A 17,783-nucleotide genomic window follows, 5' to 3' on the forward strand; every position below is an offset into this window, starting at 1 on the left:
TCGGAATACTGAGTGAACTAATAATACTTAAAAAAGGTATGCATGTTTATTTGGCCTTGAAATTTGACTCATAACTTCTACAAGCCTCATGCATGAAGGCATTATTTTTCCCATTACTTTTAATAATGGCTCAGGCAAAGCTACCAATCTGCAATTATTGCACTTGCCCTTGTGAATGAGGGCTTTTTAATAATCATAAAAAACACATTTGAAGAAAAATTTTACACAACTTTAAAATCAATTTCTTACTGCATTTTAGTCCATATGTAAGAAATTTAGTACATACTAAAAAAATGAAGATGTGAGTTGATAAACAATGTAATTCCTTTACATCAAGGCACTTTAACCATCTCTAATGAAAGAGGAATAAAATATTAATTGGTGCATGTAAAATGCTAATGGTGTGATGAAAAGGTTTTAATACAGTAGAATGAAAATACAATACTTTCAATTGCAAAATTACAGTACCTACCAACTTCTACAAGATATGAGTGATCATCCATGATGATTTCTCCCCTTAATTGTTTGTCTTGACAGTCAGCTATCACCAAGTCTGCATTCATGTCCTTTCATAGCCAAGGGGAAAAAAACCAAAAATTTTTATGAAGTTCTCCCAGAATTCAAGCTAGATCACAACTGGATCTTGTAATTCTTCCTTCATGAAATATACTTACCTTCTGCTTAGTGTATATGACAATTGTGATCAAACTATCTGTTTGGAACCAGTCGTAACTGTAAAACAAAAATAAAATAAATAAAAAAACATATACTTTATTTGAGCATATCAAAACATATTTAACCCCAAGCCTTCAAACAGAGCTTGTATAACAAATTTACAAGCCAAACATATTACTTACTACTTTTGAAGACTAAGTTCAAAGTCAGTAATTCTGACAAAACTACTAAAATAACTACCTAATTATGTATTCTTATAGTCAGTACACTGTAGTTAAAATTGTATGGCATTAATTTTACTTAAAAAGCACATATATTCTCTTCGTAGTATATGAACCTTGCATATGGATGATTAAAATCTTAAGTCCAGACAAAAGCATTAAATAGGCAGGGTGGTGTGGGAACTCAGCACATCACTCCGGATGTCCAGAGTTACTGAGACAACCCTTGGGGGGCTCAGAAATCCTGGAATGTTGCCAGAAGCTTCTGGTGTCTTGACTTTGACCCTTCGAGGGATGTGCCACCTGTTTGAGGACGTGAGAGTCACTTGGGAATGAACGGTGTAGGAATGATGTATTTACAGAGTGAAATATAGATTTTAGGGTTTTGGTACAGGGGGGTTATGGAGACAAGATGGAGAGATCAGGGCATGTCTTGTCCTTCTTTCTTCTTCTTGTCATCCATTTTCTGTGGTGATGTTGGCACTTTGGGATTGGTCCATGGTGAAGGTGCACTTGCTAATATGGGTGAAAGGTATTGAGAAATAAAGGTAAATATGATGTACGTAGTTTTTAGTATAAAAATAGATGACCGCCCAGTGGGAGGTCAGAGTGCCCTTGGCTGCCTGGCTGGTCAGACCTCTGTCGGGCTGAAAGAAAATTCTGTAGATAAGAAATAATAAACAATCTGAAGACTGAAAATCTGAAGAGTCCGGATTCGTCCTTTGAAGTGCGGGCTGTCCCAGAGCCATCCTACGCGTGTCTGGGCAGAGACAAACAGCCGAAACGGACAGGGTGGCTTCCAAGACTTAAAGATTTGATGCACATACCACAAAACCACAATTCCTTTCACCTCCACAAATCACAGAATCACAGAATCACAGAAATTCAAGGCTGGAAGAGACCTGTAAGATCATCAAGTCCAACCCATGTTCTAACAATTCAACTAGATCATGGCAGCAAGTGCCACATCCAGTCTTTTTTTGAACTCTTCGAGGGATGATGACTCCACCACCTCACTGGGTAGATGATTCCAGTATCTGATCACTCTTTCTGTAAAATACTTCCTTCTTAATTCTAACTTGCATCTCCCTTGATGCAGCTTGAGACTGTGTCCTCTTGTTCTATCTGTTGTTGCCCAGAGAAAGAGACCGACCCCCAGCTCACCACAGCCACCCTTCAGGAAGTTGTAGAGAGCGATGAGGTCGCCCCTTAGTCTCCTTTTCTCCAGGCTGAACAACCCCAGCTCCCTCAGTCGTTCTTCATATGGCTTGTACTCCAAGCCCCTTACCAACCTCGTTGCCCTCCTCTGGACACGCTCAAGCAACTCAACGTCCCTCCTAAAGTGAGGGGCCCAGAACTGGATGCAATACTCCAAGTGAGGCCTCACCAGTGCCGAGTACAGGGGAAGAATGACCTCCCTACTCCTGCTGGCCACACCATTCCTGATACCGGCCAGGATGGCATTGGCCCTCTTGGCCACCTGGGCACACTGCTGGCTCATATTCAATCGACTGTCAACCAGCACCCCCAGGTCCCTTTCCACCTGAGCACTGCCCAGCCACACCGTCCCCAGCTTATATCGGTACAGGGGGTTATTGTGGCCAAAGTGCAGGACTCGGCACTTGGACTTATTGAAGTTCATCCCGTTTGATTCTGCCCATGCATCCAACCGTTCCAAATCTCTCTGCAGAGCCCTATGTCCCTCTAGCAGATCTACACACATTCCCAATTTAGTGTCATCAGCAAATTTACTAATAAAAGACTCTAAACCCTCATCCATGTCGTCAATAAAAATATTGAACAGAACTGGCCCCAGCACAGACCCCTGAGGGACACCACTGGTGACTGGTCGCCAGCTGGATGTGACACCATTCACCACCACTCTCTGGGCCCGGCCATCCAGCCAGTTCTGAACCCAGCAAAGAGTATTCCTGTGCAGACCACGGCCTGCGAGTTTGTCTAGGAGTAAGCTATGGGAGACAGTGTCAAAGGCCTTGCTGAAATCCAAGTAAACAACATCTACATCCTTCCCTGCATCCACTAGCCGGGTTACCTGGTCATAAAAAGTGACCAGGTTAGTCAGACATGATCTACCCCTCCTAAATCCATGCTGGCTGGGTCTGATACCCTGGCCATCCTGCAAATTTTGCATGATGGCACATAATATAAACTGTTCCATTATTTTGCCAGGTATAGAGGTCAGGCTGACTGACCTCTATATCAAAAATCAAGTTTTTGCATTCATTCCTATGTTCCCAAGTCCAAACCTTGTAATAAATCCAGTGTAAAGTACAAAAAGAAAAGAAAGCCTTCAGTTGCTAATTATTTGCATGGCCTTACACTTGTCAGGAAGTAACTTCCATCTACTCGTGGACCAGAAAAACAGGGACAAAGGGAGGAGAAAATACTCCTGACAGCCAACACATCTTAGGCTGCACACCTTCCAGTCACATGCCAGAATATGCCAGACACACATGGAAAGAAAGGCAGCAAGGTTTGGAGAGCACTTCAGAAAATAAACCCCATTCCAATTGTTTACAAGCCATAGTATTTCATGACTGCATGCAACTAGCCCAGAGAACACATATTTCCAGGGGATTTTGATGCCAGGTGGGAAGCTAGATCTTGAGGATCAAAGGTATCATGGAGTAAAATGATGCATCAGTGACATCAGCAGGCATATCACAGTAAGATTTCAGGGCCTGCTTGGCTTCACATACTGTAGAAACTTGAATGCAGCTATCAATCTCAATACATTCCAGCTTGAAATGATGCCCTTTTTCAAGGCACAGCAATTGTTTATGGACAAATTCATTAAAGTCAAGAAAGTAATCAGTCCAATTAGAATCACTTTCCATGAGTTTTCCCAAGAAACAAAGGTGAGGAGCCTGCAAATATAAGCCAAGCATTTGTATACAATCAAGGCAGCACAAGATTTAGGAATCAACAGAACAAGTAAAGAACCATCATCTGCCCCTATGACCTCTGGCAACTTGTTTTAAACCTGAACTTCAACTTTCCTACTTATACAAGGATGGTAATGAAATACACTCATTTAACTGAAATTTCAAGAGCTACCCATGGAAGAACTTGCCTTGTATTTACTAAGAATTGCACAGAATTCTTAAACAGAATGTTCAACAGACAACTACAGACAAAGGCTTACCTTGGACTTAAATCTTTAGCAGAAGAAGCCAGTACTTTCTTCTCAGGAAGCACACCTGCAAAGAGCAGACAGTCATTAAAATATTTGCTGGGATGCTTGCTTAATATAAATAATACTTAGGTATGTTTGGGGTTTATGGTTTTGGTTTTTATAATTGAATGTTCTAAGTGTTCTTGAACAATATTTGGTGGCTTTGTTTCCACAGCTAGACTATATACATTTTGTACTTAGTTTTTATTCAGCACTTTCTCTTGGAGAGCAGTGTTCTAGAACATGGAGGTCTACTTCAGAACACAGTTCTACACACCACAGTACCTGTGTTGTACTTGATTTCATCTGTTAGTAGCTTGTGTTTTAACACTTTGTGATAGTGTAGCACAAAAAGATTATCTGAATGATTTTCCTTTATCAGAACTATTTGTTTATACAATTCAGATGAATAAATTCAATTTGAGATGTCTGATCTAACCTAATTTGCAAGTAACATTTTGTGTCAGTCAATTAAGCAAAGATAGCAGCCCAAATCTTTCTACACAGCATTTGGCTAGGAATTTTCACAGAATTCAGACATTCACTTTAACTACTTAACTGCATGAAACAGTCTGGAACAGCTTTTGCTGGGAAGCAACAGTTGGTCAGTCTTTCAAAATGTCAGCTGTACCAATCTCTGACAGAATAGAAATTGAACATACTTGGCAAAAGCTTGAGGACAGAGAATAGATAAAAGCAACTGCAATCCTGAATCAGTTTTAACACAAAGAAGCTAAATAGAATGATGATGGAGGAAGCTGCAGACTGAACAGCTGGTAAGTGCTGGTTTCAAGCCCATTCAAAGGCAAACCTTGCAAACCTGAAATGGCTATGCATTAAATAATTAGCACATGAATTCTCAGTTACCCAGATTATTATCTTCTAAATGCCAGTAAAATTTCTAGTATGACTAAAAGCTTAAACACATAATTGAGTGGCTCTAACACGTGGGAAGTAGATAAAAACAAAAAGAGCCACTCAGGTCTAACCCAATCTGTCAAAACTATTTGATCACCCAGAATTAACCCAAAGCAATTAAAACTCAGTCGAATTACTCATTCTTTGATCCTTAATTACTCCTAAGTACACAACATCTGCAGCTGCCAAGGAAGCTAAATGTCAGAGCAGTCAGATCACTGCAAAAGAAAACCCATCACCTAATGATAAAAGCCTTCTCAAGGGCTAAGCCTTTCTTGAGGACACACATATGAATTGCTTGGTCTCCAGGGATAACAGGAATCCATGGTCATACATACTCTTATTTGCTTTTGCAGGTCCAGAGAAATATATGAACAGTCACAATAAAACAGAACATTCTGGCAAAACAAGTTATTTATTAATTATTTTGAAATACTGTAAGATGCTACATGAAAACAGTGATTCATGCTGCAATAAAAAGACAATGATTCAGGTGATCAGTGAACCAATTAAGCAAAGTGCTCTATTAGTCATGGTGATCACAAATAAAGAAAAGCTGTGGGTGAAGCCAAAGGCTGATGGCAGGCATGAAATGAAGAGTTTAATGTGACCAGATGAACAGCACAATTATAACCCTGCACATCACAGGACTGCTTTACACAATCCTATGGGACAGCAAGGCTAGTGATAGAGGTTCTCACACCACCTTCACAGCCAACCTGGAAAGAGCTGGGTTTGGTTGGTAGATTGTATCACAGACAGAAAGTGAGTAGAACTGCCAGTCACAAAAGCTGTGATCAGCATACCAAGTCCAGCTGGAGGGCAGATACTGCAAGCACTCCCTAGGGAACAGGGAATGCTGATATTGTTTCACACAGTCACCAGCAATCTACAGGGCACACATTCTCCCAGTCAGAACAATAACAAATCATGCAAACAGGCAAACATGGAAAGTTAAGGTTATTAAGGGATGCAGAGAGTCTGGAGAAATGGGCTGACAAAAACTTCATGAAGCTCACAAGGAAATGCAAAATTTTGCACTTTGAAAGAAAAAAAAAAAAAGATCTGGCAAAACAAGTGGAAGACCTGACTGGATAGAAAAGACTTGAGCAGAAAATTTTCCTGGCATTTCACAGACAAGATGACCTTGTTTGTCCATCTCATATCTCCCTTATCTACACTATTCCACTGCAGTTTTATAATACAGAATTCACAACACTTGGGTAGGATTTTGCCTTCTGAAATTTCCACAAATCACTACAGCCTGACTACTGGATTCAAATGCAAAGAGAGAGAAGTGTGGATAAATACTGCTCATTCAATGATATTCACATAAGTTTGAGATTCACTCCCAACTTTGCTCCAGGGGAGAACTTACCATTAAGCTGTTTCTTGTCTTCAGACACAGCAGAAGAAATCTCTGCAAGCATTAATAAAAAAGAAGCACAACAGTTAAGAAGCTGCAGTATTTCCCCACATCATGCTAAATTAGCCAAAGTAAGGATCTCTGAGTAAACATTCCAAAAGTCTTAACGGAATGAACAGGATGCTTCAGACATCAAGAAGCAACAAAAAAATGCAGCACTGATGACCATTCCAAAAGAGCATGTCTAATTAAAAAATTGTTACATTACAAGCACCAAAAATTGCACAGCTCCAAAGGATAGGAAATGCAGGAACTCTGACACTTCAAAAAAACCATCACAGATTATCTTGTGCAATTATAAACTTCATAGCTAAGAAGCTCACTGAATCTGTTAAGAATTCCAACGATACCTGTCTCACAACATCACATAATAGACTGCAAATCTGACCAATCCAATCCTTAGAAATATGAACCCAATCCTTGGCAGGAACATAGGAAAAAGGAAATATTTCTATAAGCTTCCTCTGCCAAATGATTTTATTTTCAAGTTATTATCTCAGTTTTTCATTTATTCTACAGTACGCTACAACTATTCCAAACCAACTGACTCTAGCAGAAAATTTAAAAAAAGAGAGACCAAGCAGGTGAATTACACAGCATCAATTCTTTTATTGGGTGCTCACCTTGATGGGAAAGGCACTGCACCTCTCAGCCACATGTCCTTCCATTCACAGTAAATCTGAGGGGAAACCAGACCTCTGGCTATACCTGGGGCCCCTTTCTGCCCTTCTCTACATTGCACATCTCAGAATGTCATTATATGAAAGGCCCCATTTATATTCTCTCTTACAGGAGCCAAGTTTGGGAAGTAGGAGAAGCAAATCTGCTCTTCCTACTCCTTTTTATGAAAACCAAAACAGGAATGTTTCTTCCCTGGTCTTCCATATCATTCCCAGTGCTCTGCATTGCACCAGTGAGTGTTAGAGAAAAAATGCTAGAGAGAAGTTAAGAAAGGTTTAGAGAGCAAAGCACCAACCAAATGGTATTCCAAAATTACTTGCGAGCTCTTTAAGAACACCCTTCAGAGACTTTCATGTTGTGCCATTTCAATGTAAGAAGAAAATACTCCACACATTTTTAGCTGAGGTAAAAAGAAAATATTCCATAAATTTTTGGTTGAGGTAACATTTGTCTGCATATTCTGCTATGCACCACTTTATGGTTTCTGCCAGGATGGGCAAGTTGTTCACAAAAACTGTGTTCTAATGAAAGGTAATTCTTTGTATTTAGAAGCCTATTCTCATTTCACTATATTTTAACACACTGCACAGAAATCAGCACTGCAATTTTAAGGATGACATGAGATACAGCGAAGGCAGAGCCCTACCTCTCTTCCTTGGATGACATCACAGCTCCCAGTCTAATCTTGTTGAATTAACAATAATACAACATGCATTCTGACTCCCAAGGAACCACTAATGTAACATATGGATTATGTTACTATACACACTAACCAGTGTCTCTGGAAACACCAGCAGTATTAAAATATTTCAGACTGTGCTAATATTTACAGCTGAGCACCCTGAAGGGGCAGCAAGCGTTTCATGCTGTACAGGTTTGCTGAGGGAGATTCTGAAATCATCCTTTACACACCTAGGTATGGCACTGGCCTTCTCAGCAAGTACAAACACCACATGCTTCAGAGCAAAGATCCACTGTAACACTACAGAAGGGACACCTCAGAATTTCCTATTAGTCACCACCACAGCATGAAGCAGCATTCTCAAAATACAAGTTGACAAAACACTAACTATTACCAGCATTTTCAAAAGACTCTTCCTCAAAAATCCCCAACCTAGAGTGTGTAAGGACAACTTCAGCTTCCTTAAGCAGTTCAGTAAGCAAACCATTGTACCATCTCCCAAGAAACCACCACACCACAGGGAAAATACCCTAAGGTAAAAAACCACAAATCTTCCAGCAATGCCCAAACAAACCTACATCTGCCTTCCTTGCTCTGTACTGAGACTGCACCAAACAGCAAATACTAATGTTCATCTTACTGCTGAACATTCATTCTCTGTGACAAAAAGAAAGCAATGTAATCCATAATTTGAAGTCTTATTTTGCCTCTATACTTATGGGACCCATTTAATCCTCTATTCAAAAACATGCACCTTAACTTAGTAATTTATTCTTCTACTCTGAAATGCAAACTTTGCAGAATATGGTCTCAAAAAATAAAAGACTAGTATTGCTGGCTAATAGTGAAGTAAGTCAATCACTTTTTGATAATTCAGAGGAGGATATATAACCCCACAGGAATCAAAGTAAACCTTGAGAATCTTAGAGTGAAGGATTTCAGCAAGTCCAGTGCTGGAGTGTTCCAGAGAAGGGCCAGAAAGCTGGTGAACAGTCTGGAGGGTAAATCCTGTGAGGAGTGGCTGAGAGAGCTGGGGTTGTTTAGCCTGGAGAAGATGGTGCTGAGGGGGGCCCTTACTGCTCTCTACAGCTCCCTCAAATGAGGGTGTAGCCAGGTGGGGGTCAGCCTCCTGGCTGTGCGCGGGGAGGTTCTGGTTGGGGATCAGGAAGAACTCCCCTGAAAGAGCTGTCAAGTATTGTATTGTATCAGGCTGCCCAGGGAAGTGGTGGAGTCACCATCCCTGGATATGTTCAAGGAATAACTGGACACAGCACTTAGCCAGTCTAGTTGACAAGGTGGTGACTGTTCAAAAAATTGACTCGATCTTGGAGGTCTTCTCCAACCTAAATGACTCTGTAGTTCTGTTACCAGTTTGATTCCTTATTAACAAAATTAAGTCTTTTCAAGTCTGAAATGGTTAAAAACGACACAGGTAACAGAACTGGTTGTATATAGTTGACAACCTTTATCCTGCAAATTTTACTACAGGAAAATAGACAGTCCTATTAGCAAACAAAGCAGAAGAAGGGAACAGCAGAAAAATGGACTGCCAGAGCCAGCAGGGGTGAAGATGTGTTTATGTTTTACTGACTGGCAGTGACAAGAATTCCTTCCAGTTGCAGAAAAGTTAGATTAATAAAATCAACAAAATGCATATTTACTTTTAAATTTCTAACTCAGTTGACAGAGCAGCAGTAATGTCTCTGTAATGCCTCAACTCAGTGAGGCAGCTATGCTGCTGAGGTTTCTCCATACTTTGTAGCACTTTAAAACTTTCACACTGGAATTAGCTACTTAGCATGATGGAGATGTAAAATACTATTCCACTTCACACAAAGACCAAACTCAACTGTTAAGACAATGTTATCTAAGTATTAAGCATGCAGTGCACTTCTTCAGGAGCTGAAGAGCAACAAGATAGCTGAAATCATGAACTGAAGTATGTCATAGAATTGGAGAAAAATAGTTGTAAGCATTAATCCTTTCATGTTTTCACTGCAGTTTTGCTAAGGGTCAATACTGAGTAACACTGTCTGCTTCCCAGGTATAGGAAAATTTGGCTGTGGCCTACAAACCAAAAAACAGACTGAAGATTAAAGTTTCTGGAAACCAACACCTGCATTCTAAGACCATACAACATTTCTTGCTCTCCTGGCTCAGAGGAGTCTATTGTATTAGCAAAATTTTCTCAAGGTAAATTCAAATGAAAGGACCTCTGGAAAAAACAACTGCCCACAAAGTGTATTCAAATAACTCAACACATATGCAACTTGTCAGATGTTTCTAAGGGGCTGAAATCACCAGATTGAAAATACTGACTTTTCTTTCAATATGATAGCTGCCTATCACAGTTTTCCCCCTGGGATCAGAAGAAGAGAGATGGCAGGACAGTAAAAGGTCTTTTCTATATACACAAACATGTAACACACATGCACAGCTGTTTTCTAATTACTAAAAACAAAAGAAGAAACAGCAGTACATTACTAAAAGTCTTCAATTATACAACAATTTCATCTACAGGTATCTGGTGTAAAAAAAGTAATATACACAAAAGCCTTCAACTCTACACAAGAATAGAGATTCTCCTCATAAATATGAGGTGATTTAGGATTTCTCATAATTTCCAGATAATTTTGGAATAAAGTATAATAGACAATATTTCTTTCTTAAAACAACTCACCTTTTGGAACAGCAATGGCCTTGACAGCCATTCTCCCAACAAGACATTCCTTCAGCATTGATTCATAATTGACCCAACGATGAACCTACATTAACAAAATATTTTTCATAAAATTTGGGATTCTTACTATGTTGTTCTATGCACTGAAATAGAAAAGTTCATTTTTGTACATTGACTAATAAACTTCATTTAGCAGATTATTTTTTAAATACATTAGAAGTCCCTATCACATCAGTCAGTACTTATTTTTACTACTATTACAGATATCATGTCATTAAGTGAAACAATAGGATTATGAAAAAAGTAACAATAGTTTAATTTACTCATTTATGGTTTGCAATATATGAACATCATAACCTTAACAGAATATATTTCAGAAGAGCATTTTTATGATGCATGCTACACAACTAACAGAACAAAGACCTTGTCACTATCACAATGCTTATTAGTCTTGTTTAGACAAGTAAAGGGAAAAAGGATGAAGAAAACAAACAAAAAAATAATAGTTAAGACAAACACCTCCTACCAAGCTGGTGTATTTCTGTTTGCTTCTGTCTTACTATCACTGAATCATTTGGAAATTCCCTATTTAAGAAAGTAAAATAAAGTGAAGAAAAAGCAGTAGCTTTACAGACCAGAACTGGAGAACTTGTAGAGGAAATGGATGGCAGAAAAGCGAATTCTGATAAGGCATCCAGGATAACATCACAAGAAGAGAAAAGGAAACAAAGTGTTGCATGACAAATTTGAATGGTACCTAGATTCAAAAATATAAACTTTCAACTGGACTAGCTAAGGAGATGAGATAAAGAATCCCATCAACAAGTTGCAGTTTCCTCATATACAGGTAACAGAAAGAAATGAAGGATTATGAATGACAGTTAATTTTTCCAGAAATTTGGGGAACACTAGCAATCTACCAAGCTCTTAAAAAAAATACTATCTGACAGACATAGAATGCTAAAGCAGAGGGGAAAACAAACACCTCCAGTAACATAAAAGTCATAAGCCAGAAACAATAAAAGTGAAAAGCATATTTTCAGGATCTAAACCTGTTTCCATTCCCATCACAAAAAATTAAAAAGTTGCAAGCATATATCTGAACTTAACTACAGGGGCTTCCCCAAATACTCCTGATGTCAAGACTTTTGTTTTCAAGGACATCATATAATGACCCAGCAACATAATTCCAAGCCCCAACTTGATACTGGGTACTCAATACTAGAGATTTCTTGAAATCAAAGAATTATGCCCAAAACAAACATTTCATTTGTGAAAGGACTAACAAAACAAAACAAAGGACTCAAAGCTAAAACATTATCCATCTTTATTTACAATGTTAAAAATATTTGCAAATGAAGGCATAACATATTCTGATGCATGACATGTAAAGAGGTAACATACTTCCTTTCTGAAACAGAGATTTCTTTTCTGCTCTTTTGCAGTTTCTCAGATAAACCTAGTGAGTAATGGAGACCCACAGAATGTCTAAAAAATACCAACTCAGTGAATCACATTTTACAACACCAAGTTTGCAATTCCTTCCAGAAAGCACACCCATGCTTCAGAGCCTTTGAGTATTTTCAAAGCATTTAAAGAAACAGTAAAGAAATAAGAGACCAACTGTCATCTTGTGAGTTGCTCACCAGTTAAAGTTAATAGAAGCTCCAGCATTTTTACTGATAATGCATCTGCCAAATAAACAGACAAAGAATTCTACAAGCTTTTGTCAAAAAGTGAAAGCTCTTAGAAAAACAGGTCTCTCCAACAACAGTAGTCATTGAAGCAATGTATTAAGAAGGTGGTATCTCAAATTGTTGCTAGCTTTACTGCTACTTCTGCTAAAAAAAAGCTAATTGAAGGGTAATTCTAACAACATAAAGTAACATTTTCATTACTGTCTTTTGATACAAAGTTTAAACTACAAGTATCTTCCAGCACATGTAAGTGTCATTCTCAGCAGTGACCTGCTGCCTTTCCTTGGGACTGAAAAAGTTCAAATCACCATTTCCACGGAAATGCCCTAAAAATAATGGCAAAACATCCATTTTTCAAGTATGGTGAGCAAGTGTCATTTGCTGCCAGTTGCTCTCACCTGATCAAAGAGATCTGTACCATCAGTTCCTGCTGCTTTCATTAGTTCATCCTCACCACCTGGATGGTATTCCATGTACGGCGTGACATTATATACAAATCCTGAAGAAAACAGAATATAAAAGCATATGAGCAGCATTTTTACAACCATTCCTGTCTCCAAAAATAATGGAAAGGATAGCACAAATTAAAGAGTATACTAGCAAACAGTAGGCATAATTGGAACAGACAGTATGACTTCACAAAAACAGAAACATAAGTGACACAATTGTATAGAGCACAAGAGGTATCTTATTACATGAAGATGCCAGCCCAACAGATGGCAGATGCCACACCACTTGCCTTGGGTTAAGACTTCAACCTAGAAATTGGTTATGATGAACCCTAGCTAGAGGGTAAAAGTACCACAGGCAGATTTAAAAAGAGACAAAATTGAACCAGCTAGTGCATAAAATTTTTCAGTTTCCTTTCCAATAAAGTTCTCCCTGAAGTGTTGTCATAGTCATTCCGGTACCACCCCACCATCATGGAATGAAATGCCTACAGGAATGAACTGTCCCACACAAGGAAATACTGTCACCATCAGCAACAAAACTTCCATTCTTCAGATTCAGCAATATAAGAAACTTAACCCAGCTCGTGCTCATTGAAGGCTTACAACTCTGGCTGTATCTGTCCCAGTAAAAGGGCTCAGCATTGTTTCTACACCTCCAGCAACATAAAACAATGTTTCTTCACAGGTCTGAAATGATGAGGGCTAATTATTGTTGCTAGGCAACTGGCTTATTGGAGTCTGAAGAATGCGCCTATAACCAGATTTAACTGCAGACATATTGCTGCTAACATGATCATTGCATCCCTACCTGCATGAATATTTGAAGATATTTAACATTATCAAAACAGGAAGCTACCAAAAACAGAACTGTGCCACTGCTTGAAGAAAAGCTTTGAAGACATTAGGAACGGTACATTAATTACTTCAGAAGAAGAGAAAGGCATTCAGCACTGAGCCTGGGGCAGACATATTTGGAGCAATCCTAGTTGGCAAGAACAACCATCCCAGCCAACAACAAAGACCCATCAAAAACAAAGGAAGGATCTTTGCACACTTTACCAACCTGCTCTTCTGATGGCTGCATTCACTGTGCCATCTTGTGTGCAGCATTGATTACTGCACACAATAAATTATAAGATTCTGCATAGCCATGGCCTCCTGAATATTACTCAAATTTACCATCAAACTCGCTGGAGCAAAAGAAATATATCATTTATACACCCTTCATGCATTTTTTAACTCCCCTGAACCCCCTTTATGTACAAATTTGTGCCCTATATGACACCTTTCTTTGATCACACTGGGGTTTTGAACCAAGTTAGTTCCTGTTCTTCTTTTACTTCACACTGCTCTCATGGGTTTCTGCTCTTTCTTTTAGAGATAGTCTAACTACCAACACAGAGACCTAATTTAGCCTTTTCCACAATTATATTCTTTTACTACGTGTCCACGTACGAGGGCTACTGTCATTTTTGGTTATGATGCTTTTTTCACTGGTCATCTGAAAACACAGAAAAGGCAGACCTGGAAAAATTTAAGGAAAGATACAGCGGCAACTTGATGGAGTTCTTGTAAAACCCAGCCTCAGAGATGCAGTCAAGGTAAAATGAGATTAAAAAGAAAACAGAAGCATCTTTAGGCAGTAATTCTGTCTGCAGTAGATGTTCCTTTTTCAGAGTGAAAAATGAACCAATGAACATGGCAGACAAGGTTTCTTTATCTCTCCTCCTACTGTAGCTTTACTAGCACATGAAATTGCAGCACAGGAAATTAACAACCTGATTATTTTGGTCAAAGGCCAGTATTGAATAACATTTTACCTTTACTTTCACCCTCATCACCTTTAACACCCAACAATAATACAATCACCTTCACACAGAAATTCTTAGCTTTCTTTTGCTGAAGTTCAGATATGACATTTTATTAAATATCAATGCTGCTCCTTACCAGATCAATGTTATCACTAAGAGATTAAGAAGATCAGAGACACTAATGGGACATATCTGTAGAAAGAGTGGTTCTATCTTCATAGAAATTTGTGTTACCTCCTAATAAATTTACAGTGATATTAGTATATTTTAGCATCTAAATGACTAAATTGCAGGGCAAATGTTTTGCTCCTTTCTGTAGGAAAATTAGGAACTTCATTTCCAACTCCAAAAATACTCTTCTAGCCACAGCTACTGCTCCAGACCACCTTCACACAATGCTAAACATATAACATATGATTCAACTTCTGAGCTAAAATTTCATTAATATAATAACAGAAATAGAATTGCATAGTCACCACAGGTATTTGTCACTGTAGTCAGAGATTACATTTGCTCTGTTTGGCAACTGTCATTTGCACTGCTAAGTTTTATGAAGTAGTACGTGTGCTTTCACAATTATTTCCTAAAGACCATTCTCCAGGTTTAAGTAGTATTTTTAATTTTTATGTTTTTGGATGCTCTAAAGCAATCCTTAAAAATAGTCAACTCCTCAAAATAATAAACTGTCTGAGACTGACAAGTGTACATGTCAGCATTTTCAAAGCCCTGTTTTCTTGCTAAGTCCTTTTTATTTGATACATTGCCTAAAATTTTGTGTTTTATTATTTTCATAGGCAGCTATAAAATACGTATAAAACATGCCAATTTGGAAGATTTGTTTTGAAAGGCTTGAAAGCAAAGAAAATCTTTGTAACACAAAATCTCTTACTTGAAGTTATGCCAAAGTATGTCAAGATTACACCTGGCCTAAACACAGGAGGTGCATAGTTTCTCTCGGAGAACGGCTTTTATTCTTGTTTTTTGAGTTTTATTGCTTCTTCTTTAAGTACAGAAAAGAGAAACCAGGTAAAAAACGCAGAAAAAATGTCACAGCAACCAACCTCTTATACATATCCAGCAGTCCTCCTTTTTGTTGTGTTTAGAGAGCTCATCTTCAGTGACTTCAAGCAGCCTCCCTTTCAAACCAGTCAAGTCCTTCCCACTTTTAGTTAGCCGAATCCAATCCATAAGACTCCTTCCTGGTTTTAAAGGTACCTGAAAAATAAAAAATATACAAACAACTTCAACCTCTAAAGGAAGAAAAAGCCATTCTAAGAATACACTTTTCTAAGCTCCATAGGAGGGCTGAGACAAAAACAAAAGAGAAATAACCCAACTCATATTATTCACCAGTATTTGGGAGCCCTGCTCAGTAGAAAGGGTGCTTAAGGGAGTGTTCTGGGTAGTGACACAGAAATTACTGAGCAGCAACTAACATTCAGTTGACTCTTCCCAAAGCAAGCTGAAGACACCAAGTCTGCCTGTGGTGGCAAATCATTTGAGATACTGTCTGGAAAACTATGAGCAATAAAGAAAGGAAATTTAAAAATCATGGTCAGGTAAGACAAGTTTTGCCTTCACAGCATTCATAAAGACTTTTCACAAGCCCTACAGCAACTGGAAGCCTGACCTAGAGAAAGCTGGGACAGAACTAGTAGCTTTCCAGAGAAGTATTGCCATGGCCTGCCTGTCCTGAAAGGCAGAACAAGATCTTCAGGGTATCTAACACCTTCCTTTTCAACAGCACCTAGTGAGTAATGGAGACCCACTGTCTGTTTCTAAAAAATACCGACTCGGTCAATCACAATTTACAACACCATGTTTGCAATTCCTTGCAGAAAGCACACCCATGCTGCAGAACCTTTATTTTCCAAGCATTTTCAAGGCATTCGAAGAAATAGTAAACAAGTAAGACCACAGTTTGGGAACCCTTTTGATCCAAGCTTTAACAACAGGAAACAGGGTTAAAGAACTGCGGTCTTACAAAACCACAGGAAAAACAGAAGCAAAAAACCTGAAGCGTACATAAACTAATATTTCTTAAAGCTACTTTAGTCCAAGTCTGCTTTCCAAGCAAGGTCTCTAGACAACAAGTGTTCTCAAAACCCCTCCAAAGACGAAGATCCAACATTAAAGCATGAGCTGCAGGCAGTAATTCCAAGGTGAAAGCCTCCATCGCGGCACAGCAGGCACAGCCGGGGCAGGAAGTGCCGGAAGCGCTGTCACCGCCGCCCTCTCTAACCAGAAGTACCAAGTGTTTTCCAGCGCCGCAGCCGAGCCGGGCCCTCGCCCGAGACCCGGCCGCTGGAGGGGGGCGGCCGGCAGCAGCCCTGCCCCAGCTGCAGCCGGGAACCGACCGGGAACCGACCGGAGACCACCGCAGCTCGGCCGGGCGGGGCCAGGCCAGGCAGCCGCCGCCGCAGCGGGAAAAACGCGGGCCCGTTCACCTCCCCCCAAGCGACCAAGAGCGGCAGAGCCGCCCGTACCTTGCTGCGGCCACACGCTGCCGCTCGCTGCTGGGAGCCGGGCGCGGGGAAGGCCGACGGCGGCACGTTGAGCATCGTGCCGGGCCGGGCCGCAGCCGGGCCCCCGCGGGAGGGCGGGCGGAGCGCTGGGACACAGTGCGCAGGCTCCGCCGCGGCGGGCGGGGCCGCGGCCCGGCCGGGAGCGGGAGCGGCGGCTTCGGCTCGGGGGCGGTGTGGGGGAGACTGGCCGGGAGCGGGTGTCGCTGTGGGCACGGAGCAGCGCGTACCCACCCCGGCGGCGAGGGGGTGCACGCCCCTGCACTAGGATTGGTTTTCCGTCCAGGGGTCCCAGCGCCAGGTGCTTAGGCCGGTGCACCCCGCGCTCTGCAGGTTAAGTGTGGGCAGGCTCCGGGTGCGGACCCGCTCCGATCCTGCTGCAGGGCCCGGGGAGCACGGGCCAAGCACTCCCTGGATGGTGCTGGCACACTGAGCCAGCGCGGCCTGCAGCTGCACACACAAGGCAAGGGCAGGTCCAGGTAAGTACACAGCCGCTACCTGACAGAGGCACTGCCTTTAATTTAAAGCTTTGGATTTGTTCTGTTGTTCTTTTAGGGGCTTTGGCCTTCGCGATGATTGAGACCCAACTTTGTTTCAATTATTAAAACCAATCTCACTATTATAACAACTCAGATCTGTTTCTTGATGTCCACTTTACAAACAAGTGCAGAAACTTACTTTTATGTATAAGAACACAGCACATATACATGAGAATACAAGTGATGTGAGGCAAACTCTTCTACACAACAAGAACTAGATTAGAATTTGGACTCTTCTCTCCATTTCAAAAACAGCTGTATTGTTTCTCTTCTCTATGTTTGA

The 17,783-nt window shown here is 40.3% G+C and overlaps 1 protein-coding gene across 1 annotated transcript in view; it reads right to left on the reverse strand.

The window, feature by feature from the left end:
• The window catches only part of LOC132071595 (cytochrome b5 reductase 4), a 32,068-nt gene extending 15,021 nt beyond the window's left edge, over nt 1-17,047 (reverse strand). Inside the window, exons 1-8 of the mRNA XM_059469250.1 lie at nt 16,926-17,047; nt 15,501-15,654; nt 12,575-12,675; nt 10,480-10,564; nt 6,389-6,430; nt 4,063-4,117; nt 675-732; nt 473-566 (exon numbers count right to left, since the gene is read on the reverse strand). Coding sequence (XP_059325233.1) covers nt 473-566; nt 675-732; nt 4,063-4,117; nt 6,389-6,430; nt 10,480-10,564; nt 12,575-12,675; nt 15,501-15,654; nt 16,926-17,000 — 664 coding nt within the window. The 5' untranslated portion in view covers nt 17,001-17,047. The remainder of the gene's footprint in view (nt 1-472; nt 567-674; nt 733-4,062; nt 4,118-6,388; nt 6,431-10,479; nt 10,565-12,574; nt 12,676-15,500; nt 15,655-16,925) is intronic.
• Between the last annotated feature and the right edge of the window lie 736 nt (nt 17,048-17,783).

This window comes from Ammospiza nelsoni, chromosome 3, assembly GCF_027579445.1.
Source record: "Ammospiza nelsoni isolate bAmmNel1 chromosome 3, bAmmNel1.pri, whole genome shotgun sequence".
NCBI classification, from domain to species: domain Eukaryota; kingdom Metazoa; phylum Chordata; class Aves; order Passeriformes; family Passerellidae; genus Ammospiza; species Ammospiza nelsoni.